At 34.2% G+C, this 13,663-nt stretch overlaps 2 protein-coding genes across 2 annotated transcripts; one reads left to right on the forward strand and one right to left on the reverse strand.

Moving 5' to 3' along the window:
• The first annotated feature begins 1,287 nt into the window (after positions 1 to 1,287).
• Positions 1,288 to 2,103, forward strand: LOC104097833 (NDR1/HIN1-like protein 6). Its single transcript, XM_009604452.4, has one exon. It carries the CDS (start codon positions 1,288 to 1,290, stop codon positions 2,101 to 2,103), a length of 816 nt encoding a protein of 271 aa, XP_009602747.1.
• Positions 2,104 to 4,888: 2,785 nt separating this feature from the next.
• On the reverse strand, positions 4,889 to 9,500 carry LOC104097834 (eukaryotic initiation factor 4A-11). The gene is made up of 5 exons (XM_009604453.4): positions 9,348 to 9,500; positions 7,683 to 7,752; positions 7,416 to 7,522; positions 6,896 to 7,326; positions 4,889 to 5,830 (listed from the first exon to the last, which is right to left on the reverse strand). The coding sequence occupies exons 2-5, from the start codon at positions 7,748 to 7,750 to the stop codon at positions 5,195 to 5,197; spliced, it is 1,242 nt and encodes a 413-aa protein (XP_009602748.1). The 5' UTR covers positions 7,751 to 7,752; positions 9,348 to 9,500; the 3' UTR covers positions 4,889 to 5,194.
• Between the last annotated feature and the right edge of the window lie 4,163 nt (positions 9,501 to 13,663).

A 13,663-nucleotide genomic window follows, 5' to 3' on the forward strand; every position in this document is an offset into this window, starting at 1 on the left:
CACACCGCTAAAAGTGTATAATTCGCTTTAAAAGTTTTTCAAATAAATTAACTTTGATAAAACCAAAAGGGGAAAGCAGAGAGAAAATAGAATGAACGCTAAGGAAAAGAAGTGAAAAGAGAAAGAATAAGGCAAAGCAACCGAAGCCAAGCTAGCCAAGAGATTCCCAACTTTTTGGTAACTTGTGAAGGTGTAAGTATCAATTTCCTTTATGGTTACATTAAATAACTCTTTCACCATCCTCTTATGCTAAAAACTTATTTCTGTTATTTGCTTATACTAAATCAATAAATATATGATAATATTTATTTAGTATGGTAATCATTAAATTACAGTTAATATTATATATTTTTATCTTAATTTATCACTTAATCATAATAAGTTAATATATATATATATATATATATATATATATATATATATACTGTGCGAATAAATATCCATTTCCTTTGTGGTTTCTTACATTACATCTCCTCCTTTTGTATCAACCAAGTTATTATTCAATTAGTTTTGTCTTTATTTTATGTAACTTATTTTCCTTTTTAACCTTTTATAAAAATAATATTTTTTTATTTAGAAATAATTTAACTTTAAACTTCATATTTTACCTTTAAAAAATTATTTTTATAGCTATCAAAATATCATAACATATTTAAGACGACGAGTTTTAAGTTTTTTCTTTCATAAATTTCTTACCTAACTAATTTAACACTTTTTATTGTGCAGTACCTAACTAATCCAGATTTGTGTGACATAAAACTCATACGAAAAACTCCTTATTAAGAATTTCGTTTTTCTCATAGCTGGAAGAGACTAAAAAAATTAAAATGAATAGATCCTACCTATCTAATGCACCACATCCCTCAATGTTCAGTCAAACACCTTACAACTTGTTTGGATGGTTGTTACCTATTATTATTATTTTAAATACAAGATAATATTGTTACTTAAATTTTATTATATCGTATCGTTAAATCTATTGTTACGTAACGACAAAAAGTGTCACTTTATATAACGACATATTTGGTGTAATAGCATCGTTACCTTATTTTTTTTTCTCGTTTTATCCTTCCTTATTATTAAATAATTATAATTTATCTTTTATTCTATTTTTTATATAATATTTCTGATTGATATTCTATTTTTTTAATAATATTACAAGTTTATTTTTTTATTGGATGAGGTAAGAAGACAACCATCCAAACAAGCTAGTATAAAAATGAAAACGAAAGGCAGTATAAATTCTATTTTTCTTGTGCTAAATCTAAGCTCATTCCACTCTGTAAAATGACTGACAGAGTTCATCCTTCAGCCAAATCGAATGGCACTACCACTGCCACCACCAATCCCACTGCTACCACAGCAAAACCACCTCAATTCCCTCCGGTCAAAAACCAAATGTACAACCCAAATCGCATTCCTTACAGACCAACTCCAACCGCCTACCACCGACACAACCGTCGCCGCTGCAGCTGCCGCCGCTGCTTCTGCCTTAGTTGTTTCTGGTCACTCCTCGTCATCTGCACTCTCCTCCTCCTCGCTGCCATCGCCGGCGCCGCCTTCTACTTCCTCTTCCGCCCTAAACCTCCAACATTCTCTGTCTCCTCCCTCAAAATCACGCAATTCAAACTCATAACCAGCTCCGACGATGCCACGCGCCTCAGTACAAAACTCAACCTCACGCTCTCCGCGAAAAACCCTAATAAGAAGCTTATTTACAACTACGACGATATTTCCATGACTCTACAGTCAAATAACGTCGTAATTTCGAACGGATCATTCCACGGATTTAGTAATGGTCCGAATAATGTTACTATTATTCACTCGACTTTGTCAATGGCGTCTGAAATCCTCGATGCGGACTCTGTTACGTCTTTAAAATCAGATCTGAAGAGAAAACATGGATTACCGTTGAAGATATTTTTGGATACAACGGTGGTAGCGAAAATGGATAAGTTGAAAAGCAAAAAAGTTGGGATCAGAGTTACTTGTGAAGGCATTCATGGAGTAATTCCAAAGGGAAAAGCTCCGGCGGTGGCTTCAATTACGAATGCTAAATGTAAAGCTGATCTTAGAATGAAGATCTTCAAATGGTACTTTTGATTTCTTCTCATTTTGTTTTGGACAATCTACTTCATTTTTTTTCTGGCTATTACATTTTGTATATTAAAGAGGGAAAATTTGGATGGAGAAAATTATTTATCTATAATTGTGAAGAAACAGGGAGTTTGATATTTTTGCAAGTTTTGATTTTCTTTTGCTCCTCAAATTTTCATGTTACTATAATTCTTCTTTTAAGTGACTTATTATAGTCATACTTAAATTCAATGTGGATCAGGGAATTAATTCAGTTGGTTTACATATATATATATTTATGTTTTGTGTTAGAAATACGGTAAAAGTTAGTATCCTACATCCGCCACTATATTGTGGATCTCAATCATGGAATAATTATTTCCTTTCACATTTTTTCCTTATACTATATACTACTACACTAGTAGTAACTCTTTCTATTTATTACTATTACTTTTTTCATTGCAATTCAAATAAATTACACTGAAGAAAAGCTGGATAAAGTAACCAGAAATGGGCCCTGGAAAATGGAACTTAAGATATACTGCTAATGTTTCAGTTCTATTTCCTTTTTTGGTTTTGCTAGCTGCCTCGCTTCTAGGATCTCGTAATTGGTAGATCTAACATTTAGCCTTTAACCCTTTTGGAGTAACTTGAAGTTATTGAGGAATCACTGATAATGGTTTGCCCTTGCTGCGAAAACGGTGTAATTTCTTGTATGTCATAATCATGTTACTTATTAGTTATTCTTTCCCTCCTAATTTATGTGAAAATATTCGAATTTTAAAAGTCAAACATGTTATTCTTTGATCGAGATTTTTTCATACCTTTTATATATTATGAATTATTGATTATTGTGATTTATACTATCGCGTACTGTGCAGTACAGTGTTGTGTTACTACATCTCTAAGGTTTTCTTTGCTGGGCACTTTTTTTTTTTTTTCCCTCAACAGGTCTTGGAATGTAATATTAGTAATTTGGTAGAAGCAGGGAGCACTTTGCTATCGCGTGTTGTACAAGATAGTGTTGTCCTTATCACTTTTATGAAAAAATTAAGCATTTCACATAGTCACAACATATCAAACACATTATTTTCCTTTGGGCTTCGATCTAGAGATAAAAGCACAACACATGTTAGGTGCACTAGTGCATGTCACGAGTTTGAACCCTAGAACAGGTCAAAGTCTAGTATTTAAGTAGAGAATGTTAAAAAGACATGTTATCCATTGAATTTCGAACCATGCACCATCTAGCCCTTAGGATTTCTCGATTTTTTATAAATGAAAATAAAACATGTGTACTGTGATATAAATTTACGAGTATCTTGTGCTAATTCATTGCCTAGGCAAAAAATGCATCCACCTAACCAGAAACAAAGGAGACGAAGTGCAAAAACGATGCATCAGCTAGGGCAGAAAACAATGAAAGAATCTGCAATGTGCAGGGCTAATATAGAGGTGAAATGTATTAACTTGAAACCAAGCAACTAAATAATTTGTTCTCACCAGCATCTGGATCACATACAAGTAATAAAGCCTTAAAAAGAACGACATAAATACGAATTTTCTTTTCTTGACATTACAATGGATCCCCAGCAAAACTAAGATCAAACTAATCATTGATTAGAACAGATGAACAATATCATAACTAACACTCAACCATGAGTATTAAATCCCGCGCTTGCAAAGCTGCAGTTCTCGAATGTCAAGAATGGTGCACGAGGTAAACCATGTTTTTTGCAGAGTTCCTTCACAAAGGGAGAGATTTTTCTAAGTTGGTAATCTTGGAAACAAATGATGTTCAACTTGAAACTGCAATCCACACAGTGGATACGAAATCCGAAAAACAAGCAGCCCGAGAAGCTCCTGAATTCGAGTAGGTACGTTTTTCTTGGACAACAACAATATGAAATTATGAATGATGGTGCAAACAAAACAACCATATACACTCACAGCAAACAACATTGCCATAAAACACCATGGCCTTTCTTTTCAAACAAACCCAACTTCAATTTCGAGAACTCAGAAACAGAGTAATGTTTAAGGTAATATCCATTAGAGAACTTGTTAAGATAGTGCCAAGCAGTAGCTGGATGGTATGCAATAAAGGCATCAGTAACATCTTGGCGTGCAAGATTCAACAGTGGGAATTCACCACCAGGATGTTTTTTTACCCAATTTGTTACATCATACACTTAACCCTGAATGGATATCTACAAATCTCCTAGTTTGTGTGGTTCTTGAGCTCATCAGTTGTAATGTACTTCCTGGTTTCTTCTACCATAGATCTATGAAGACCCTTTTCAGTTTTCTATGTTCTCTCTGTTTCAACATGAAAAAAGATTCAAGATTTATTAGTGTGAAAAAAGATGTAATATGCTTCTCTTTGTCATGTGATAATATATTTGTGGGGATATGCAGGGATTTAAGATGCGCTACCGAATATTCTTTTTTTCCTTTCTTTTTCCAAATGGGAATCTGTTATCTAAGTGTGTCTGTGTGAAGTGCTGAGTTGTAGAAAAAAAACTCTGTTTAACGTAGAATCATCGGTGACGTGAGGCAAGCATATAGCTATCAGTGACGTGCAAATTTACTACTACTACTACTACTTTGTAACTTGTTAGTAATTCCGATTGTTTGAAATGGTTTAGAAAATGCACTCTAAAGTTGTCTCAAGAAATCGAAAAATCCAGGAAATGATCTCCTGTGACCATTTATATAATATTGTTCTGCGGGAATAGGGAGGACACTAACATCAAAAGCAAACTACATAAAAAACTGGAGTACGAATATAGCATCAAAATGAGCCAAGAAATCACCAGCAAAAAGCTTTCCCTTCCAGAGAAAAATAGCTCTGCTAAACTCAATATAGTCAATTCAGACAGCAACAAAATTTTAAGTCATTAGACGCTTAAACATACAAACTGACAAAACCAAACAAAATTTGCAATAGTCGACTCAAAGTTCTACTAAATTGGGACAGCAGCTGGTGCTTTGGCAAAATCAAGGATCCAGCATTTCCCAATTCCAAGTCCAGCGCAAAGTGAAACTAAGCCTAAGAATAAATATATTAAACTACTTCATGTAAGGAAAAATTCCCCGCACCATAACCAAAATCGCATCAAAGGAGATCAGCAACATTAGCTGGCAGCTCCTCAATCACGACATTATAAAACTTTTGTATGTCAAAAAGCATCCTTTCATCATCCTTGGTGACAAAGTTGATAGAAACACCCTTCCTTCCAAATCGGCCACTACGACCAATACGATGCAGGTAGTTTTCTGGTTGAGTCGGCAGATCGTAGTTAATAACAAGGGAGACTTGCTGGACATCAATACCACGAGCAAGGAGATCAGTAGTGATAAGCACACGAGATGAGCCAGATCGGAACTCCCTCATAATGATATCTCTTGTGTTCTGATCCATGTCTCCATGAGTTGCAGATACTGTATGATCACGGCCACGCATTTTATCAGTGAGCCAATCAACCTTTCGCCTAGTGTTAACAAAGATGACACTCTGGGTGATGGCCAAGGTCTCGTAAAGATCACAGAGTGTTTCAAGCTTCCACTCTTCCTTGTCAACATTGACATAAAATTGCTTAATACCTTCAAGAGTGAGCTCATCACGCTTCACAAGAATCCTAACGGGCTTGTTCATGAACTTTCTAGTAATCTCAAGGGCCTCTGGTGGCATAGTGGCAGAGAAAACACCCACTTGGATTTTTGGTGGCAAAAGTTGGAATATATCATAAATCTGGAAAAAATAAAAAGTAACTTGCACATAAGATACTATTTGTGTGTCAAAGGACAAGCTAAATCATCAAACCAAAGAAGGGAAAGACCAGCAAAATCCGGCAGCAATTCTTAAAAGAAGTTAGAGCACAACAAGGCTGCAAAGAGAGGAGGAGAAGAAGATTCACCAATAAACTGATCCATAACGTATAGTAGTACATACTTCCAAGCAAATCAAACTTAATGAAAGAAAGAGTGAGGCCTACACAACCTCTTGAAATCAATGCAGACTTGGCCATGAGAATGCATGTTGGGCCTCTAAGACCAAACATATCCACAAAATGAGTGTCGTGGAGATCCAAAGGTTATCAGAATGAATGTTGGACCTCTAAGACCAAACATATCCACAAAATGAGTGTCGTGGAGATCCAAAGGTTCTCAGAATGAATGTTGGACCTCTAAGACCAAACATATCCACAAAATGAGTGTCGCGGAGATCCAAAGGTTATCAGATGTGCACTCATATATTAATTGACAAGAATCAAGATTACACATGATTACATATGACGGAGAATATAAATAGCACATATATAAGATAACTTCATAAAAATATCGCCAGAGAAGGTTTCTCATGTCTAATGCAGACCTTCAAATTGACAAGAATCAAGATTACACATGATTACATATGACGGAGAATATAAATAGCACATATATAAGATAACTTCATAAAAAATCGCCAGAGAAGGTTTCTCATGTCTAATGCAGACCTTCAAATGTTCTGGTTCACAGGCACAAGACTATGATAATTGAAGATGGAAAGAGGGAATAAGGTAGACCTAAAATATCATGGAAGACTAATTAGTTCACTATCAAATAAGTAACCACAGTTAAGAAGTGAATTCCACTTTACTTTATCACAAAAAGAAAAGGTGAATTCTACTTTGATAGTAAAGAAGGACGGGCAATAATCGACTTCTAATTTGTTAGTTAACCTTCAAACCCAGAAACATCACTGAGTAACAAGTAAAAAGGTAAATCCTACAACTAGAAAAAAATAAAACAGCAAAAATTAAAGCAAAAGGGCAACCTGATCCTTGAAACCTCTAGAGAGCATTTCATCGGCTTCATCCAAAACAAACATCTTGATGTTGTCAGGGCGAAGAGACTGCCTGCGCAGCATGTCAAAGACACGGCCTGGAGTACCAACCACGACATGAACACCGCTCTGAAGGATACGCTGATCCTCACGGACACTGGTACCCCCAACACAAGCATGAACCTTCACACCCAGATAGTCACCAAGTGCCCGCATAACCTTCTCAATCTGTTGAGCTAGCTCACGGGTTGGTGCAAGAACCAGAGCCTGACATTCAACTAAACTATAATCAAGCTGCTGGAGAATTCCAGAGCAGAAAGTTGCCGTCTTTCCAGTTCCAGATTGTGCCTGCTGGATAACGTCAAGGCCCTTGCAAAAGGGAACAATGCCCCTTTGCTGAATAGCAGATGGCTTCTCAAAACCTTCAAGAAATTCAAAACAATGTTCAGTGCCATGCTAAAGCTGGGAAGGGAGAAAAGAACACCAGAATTATCAGGAGATGTGAATTTACCATAGGCATAAATGCCCCTCAGAAGGTTTTCTTGCAAACCCATGGCATCAAAACTTTCGTAAACCTCATCGTATGATGTGAAGAATTCTTGCTGTTCAGTACCAAGCCTTTTTTTGGCATATCACAACAACCACAGAAGTCTCAATGAGCAATGGCAAAGTAACAGTATAAAGAGATAATCAAAGACCTATTAAGAAAAAGAGCAGGAGTGCTTTCTGCAACCAGATTACGATGACTACAATATAGGACAGAGAAGAGATAACTTACAGCTCTGTCATTTTGGCGTCATACTGACGAGCATCAAATTGAGAACCCTCTGGTGCCAAGCCTGCCATAACTGCAGGAAATAAAACAACAAATAAATCAATCAATTAGTGGTATCAGCAATTTTTTTGATGCCATTCCCAAAACTACTTTTTAATTAAAGAACAAAAAATCTTATCAGTCACATGGCCGTTCATTGAACATCTTATAGATGATAAAAAGGAAAGGTCGAAGCTTAACCCATGACATATAAAATAATATGTAAGGTAGCTGTAGACCTAAAACACTTCAACAAAATCACAAATAAAATTTTATTCACAGAGTATCAATAATATTATCTGTTCTTCCTTCATTTATTAGAACGCAAGCACACGAGTCAAGATGCATCCTTGCTCATTTTTCTTTTTTGAAAAAGTAAAAAGAGCAGAATACAGATAGAAATAACTGTTTGAAACTGGCTAGACAGCAGAACCAATATATATAGCTATGACACTTGGTCAAGCTAAGAAGGAAGGGGAATGAGGAAGTGTTGGAGGAGGTGCGGTGGCCCTAAACAAACAATGGGTACTCACTGCTGGTTCAATAAAGTATCAACAAGTGCAGAAGGGATTCCAAGTCAGACACACATGACACATCAGTCGTCGAGAGGATATAGTCTCAAGCTTAGATAGAAGAGTCTAATGAGTCCACCCGTCCATCAATGGAATTTCGACAGAAAGCTCAAGTGAGAAAATCACAATCTGTTGAATAAGATCAGCTCAAGCTGAGAGCTCAAAAAAGAAGGAAAACTCGGCGCTTTTAAGGCCTAGTGGCTAGAACGGATGGAAAGCAATTCGTCCTACATTCAGTGGCTGGTGTGGGTTTGCACAACGGCAAGAATGTTAAGTTTTACAAGGCATATATATAAAGAACACATGGCACATCTAGACATTATATTCTCCTTGCATGTGCTTCCCAAACTACCCCACTTCTAATATTTGCAAAGCTAACCCCTTTTGTAGGCCACTCAACTACTTCCACCATTCCTGTTTATGTGAACTTTTTCGCTTTTGGAGAGTAAATTTAACTAACCTTTGAAGCTAAATTAGATAAGATTAACTCAATATCTTAAAGATAAAATTTAGATACTCAAAATCAATAAAATTATAATAAGTTGCGATTCTTCTCAAGTCAATGTGATGAAAAAATTCATTTCAGAGTATTGGTCAAAGTTTACATAGTTTGAATCTCAAAAGGCAAAAAGGTACACATAAAATGGAACGGACTACTAGTTATATGAATTCTCAACCCCAAGCTAGTTGGGGCCAGCTTTATGAATCCTCAATTGTCATAAAAAATTATGAATCCTCAATATCCATTTCGCTTTATTGGACCTGTTTCATTCCAATACTCAATAATTTTGCACACTACTCCCAAACACAAAAATGAAAGAAGAATCAATAGATCGCTCGTTTTCCAATAAATTAAGTCACAAATCAAAATTAAACCCAAATTAGAGAAGAGCAAAAACGTCAAAAACAACAAGACCCAGTTGCAGAAAAGCATTACTCAACACCGACGAATCATCAAAACTCAAACTTTTAATTAAACCAAAAATTAGCGATACGAAACCCTAGGAAATACATGTAAAATCAACAAACAAACAAGAAAAAGGAAGAATAGAGTTACCTGATAAAGATATGAAGTGTGTTAAAGGAAGATCTGAAGATTTGAGAGGGATTATTGAGGATTAGGGTTTTTCAAAGACTGCTGCTTTTTTTTTTCCAAAAACTCCTCGGATCTACGCCGCGGAGTTCAGGAAACACTATCTGTGAGAGAGAAAAGAGTTTTAAGTCACTCTTGTCTTTTTTATGTTTTCCAAATAAGTTTTTTACCTTATATACACGAATTTGTAAAATATTTTGCTTTTACCTGTTACACCAGGTAATTTATTACTTTAATATTATTAAATTATTTTTTGTACAAAATTATATGTAAATATTATGATAGTATAATATCAAAGTTAAATTTACTTATAATCTAACCTGTTTTGGGGAAAAACATTTAAAGAAAAAACAGGTTGTGTATTTTGGGGGTCTTGGACCGCTTCAATTGGGCTTGTAGTCACTGGTGATATATTCCAACTTTGCATTGCCAATTTGGTTAGTATTCACAATCACCGACGTGGATTCCACAAATTGAACAGAAAAAGAAAAAGAGATACTTTATCAAGAAAAAAGAAAGGAAAACAAGAAAAGTGTTATAAATAAAATTATATTTAAGGTGAATGTCTATATTTTATATAAATTTTAGAGTTTATTATTTGGTGGCTAAGTTACGTTTCCCCTATAAATAAATAGAGGAGTTCTATTCCATTGTAATTCATCTATGATCAATAAGAATTCTCTCTCTATTTTTTTCTACAATACTATTCTTCTTTTTTTATTGTTTTATAACATGTTATCAGCACGATACGTCAACCAATTGAGTAGAGGCTTTGGGATATGTGCATGGTGCTTAACATATACATAATATTGAGCATAATGATTGTCAATTGTTCCATGAGTTTGTAAGAAATTATAACCACCAGAAGTGGTAAAATTTTTCTATGTCTTGCCATTATCAAATTCACAAGAAGTGGAAACTCGTCCCATTGAATTTGCTTTAATCTCGTTCCCTCAAGAGAATGTGGTAGCAATTGTAATAAGTCTGAAAGAAGACAAAATTATTACCGTGAAGGTATCAATGAATGTGGATGTAGAAATAGCCGAAATTATAATCGTCATCATTGTAGTAATGAGAATAATAAGGATTCTTAAAATAATTCTTCACTCTGTGAATGTAATATATGTCATCGATTTGACATGAGATTTTGTAAAACACATATAGATGGTTATGGTCTATTCATGATATGAATGTGATAACATGTGATTCATGAATATATATTCATTCTTGGAAGAATATGAACGTGCTAGTGGTAGTGAATATATCACACTCACCTCTAAAAGGAGGTTTGAGATGAAATAAGAAACTAATTTCATTATTATGGCATGAATGATCATTGATCACGTACCTATTATGATTATGCCAAAATATTAAGGGAATGTGATTATTACAGGGCAAAAGTAATAGAAGCAGCATATCTTGCCTATAAAGATTTTAACCATGACCGTAATGATATAACTTTCTCCTTGAAAGAGATATTCACCATATAGATGTTAATAAATATGTGGTAGTACAAAATTAATTGAGAGCTCTTAGAAAACCAACTATACTCTTTTGGAGAAATAAAATCGATTATCAATAAGGTATTGTGTTGTAGTAAGTCTCAAAGAAACTTATTGAGTTTCTAAAGTATTCGCGAAAACGGTTGGTTATATTGAGACTATAAATAAATAAAAGATTTAATATCTTCTATTACTACAACTTGTGGCGGGGTAATATGTATGTGAAAAGCTACCCACTTTATTCTCCAGTTTATATTACACAAATAAAAAAAATACCACAATAAAGTAGAAGTTTATTGATTTAAAAACCCATATCATAATAAACTTGGAGTTTATTGATAATTGCACATGTCATGGTGTAAAACTGAAGTTTATCAATATTGATAATTTATTTAGTTAGCATAATTGGTTTAGCCATGTTAATTTAAGTATGATGTGCAAAAATAAAAGAGAATTTACATGGGTAAATATTAAAGAACTAGAAAGTTCTGTATGAATTCTCTTATGTTGTTTGTTCTCATTAATTAATAGACCAACTAAAATTGAGATTGAATCCCATGAATGCTGGAAATTTCAAAGGTGAATATGGGCTCATTCACCTGCCATGTGTATCATATAAGATGCATCTATGGGATAATTACATGTACGATTATTATTAACCCGCAACCTAGTATTTTACGTGGTAACTTGCTCAATAATTTAATTTAGAGCATAATTTTCAGATTTTCTATTCAGGACAGTTCATCTTGATAAGCTGGTTTACACCACTGTTAGTTTAGCAAAATGATCTGTTGAGTGCCTTCACTTAATAGCTAAACTATTTCTTGTGAGAACAAAGTTATCTATATCAGTTTTATATACATTATATACGAAAGTATATTACATTCTCCCCTCACATGTGGTTCAGGGTCAGGAACCAAATAATTTCATCTTATTATTATTGATGTGCAATGTATATTTTGATAACACCATAACGCACAAAGGTGGATTTCCAAAGTTGAGGAAGCAAGTTAGTTTTTTTTAACATGAGGGGAAGACAGAATAAACAATTGAGAAAAATTTACGTGGAATGAATTATCATTTGTACATCTCAATACTCGAATAAGATAATATGAACTTGAAGTTCATAAAAAGATAATTCATCTGTAATATATTGCAAAATATGTCAGATGCATTTGCTCACCCAAAGAAAATAATTATATCCTCATTGTAAATGCTCCTATTAGATTAAGTCCTAGAAGGACAAAATCTATGGTACGCCCAAAGCTTATAGATAAATCAGTTTCAAATAAACTTCTTGATACAGAAGATGAGCAAATGATCAAAACGATCACAATAAGGAGGCAAGTGATCTAGAAGATCACATAACATAACACTTCATAAAATCTCAGGAGAGGTTCACGTATCTGAAAATATGAATGGAGAGATCTCTATGTTATGTCTTTATGAAAAAATATTGGAACCAATATAAAATAGTCGTCAACGACATCTATCATAGCGCTGAGTATAAATGAGGATCTTAAGTCTGTCGAATACAGAAATATTGGCCAAATGGAAGATACACAATTCAAATAGAATTAGTTTCATATAAAAGACATATAGTTTTAGATATGACCCTGCAATCACTTCTATCTATCTTATGTCTAGCATGGCATGAAAACTTGACATGAATCTAAAGTCGATTTGTATGGCTTGTATGACTTAGCTTATATGACAATCTCTGAAGGATTTAAATCGTTTAAAGCATATATAATTCTTGGTCCTGAAGTACCACATTTTAAGTGTAATTTGTGCACATATATATCTTGCTATAACTATACTCATGATAATATGATAGCAATAGTTTTTGCCCCTATGTGATGATATTGAAATGACAATTCCAACAAGATCATATGAAGGCAATAAATCTCTATCATGAATGATGATTTTAAAGTGCAACATATTAATTCAAGTTAATATGTCTGATTTGCTTATCAAATCTCTACCAACAATCTTTTGAAAATGGTGCACAAGAATGGAATGTGATGGTTCAAAGATGTGAATTAATTGTCTCATCAGGGGGAGTTATTCCGCGTTGTACTCTTTTGCTCTTATAAGGTTTGGTCCCACTGAATTTTCCTTGCAAGGTTTTTAACGAGGCAACCAAAAGGCATATTTCTAAACATGTGTACTCTTTTTTCTTCTCTAGAATTTTTTTCCCACTGAATTTTATTTTAGTTAAGGTTTTAACGAGGAACATTATATGTTGAATAGACATTCAAGATGAGTGTTATAAATAGAATTATATTTAAGGTAAATGTCTATATTTTAGAGAGATTTTAGGGTTTATTACTAGGTGGCTAAATTACTTTTTTCCTATAAAAAGAGGGGTTCTATTCCATTGTAATTCATCACTGATCAACAAGAATTCTCTCTCTACTTTTTTCTGCAATACTCTTCGTCTTTTACTGTTTTATAACCAAAAAAAAAAGCAGAAATAGACAATCAGACTTTAATATTTCTTTTTCCACTTTGAAGATCATTTTGGGATAGAGTCACCGTTGGCCCCTAATGGGCCTAGTTTTGGTCTGTGTCCTAGACATCCGTCACGAGTGCTATGTGCTCGAATTGATCAAATCACGTAGGAATAAGGTTCAAGTCTACCGATTGGTTAGATTGCCTAAGCTATGTATATTACTATGCTTTTAATTGACACCTATCATAATGATAAATGATTTATTTCTGTTAGCTTCATCTCCTAATTAGGGCTGTTTATTTGGATCGGATATCCGAAATCCG

This window comes from Nicotiana tomentosiformis, chromosome 12 (genome assembly GCF_000390325.3).
Source record: "Nicotiana tomentosiformis chromosome 12, ASM39032v3, whole genome shotgun sequence".
Classification (NCBI taxonomy): Eukaryota; Viridiplantae; Streptophyta; class Magnoliopsida; order Solanales; family Solanaceae; genus Nicotiana; species Nicotiana tomentosiformis.

Excerpts from the sequence above, each read along its gene's own strand:
- LOC104097833 (XM_009604452.4), top strand. The coding sequence starts at position 1,288 with ATGACTGACAGAGTTCATCCTTCAGCCAAATCGAATGGCACTACCACT.
- LOC104097834 (XM_009604453.4), bottom strand. The coding sequence starts at position 7,750 with ATGGCAGGCTTGGCACCAGAGGGTTCTCAATTTGATGCTCGTCAGTAT. Across the intron at positions 7,523-7,682 it reads GACGCCAAAATGACAGAGCT|GCTTGGTACTGAACAGCAAG; the intron begins GTAAGTTATCTC and ends TGCCAAAAAAAG. Across the intron at positions 7,327-7,415 it reads GAGGGGCATTTATGCCTATG|GTTTTGAGAAGCCATCTGCT; the intron begins GTAAATTCACAT and ends AATTTCTTGAAG.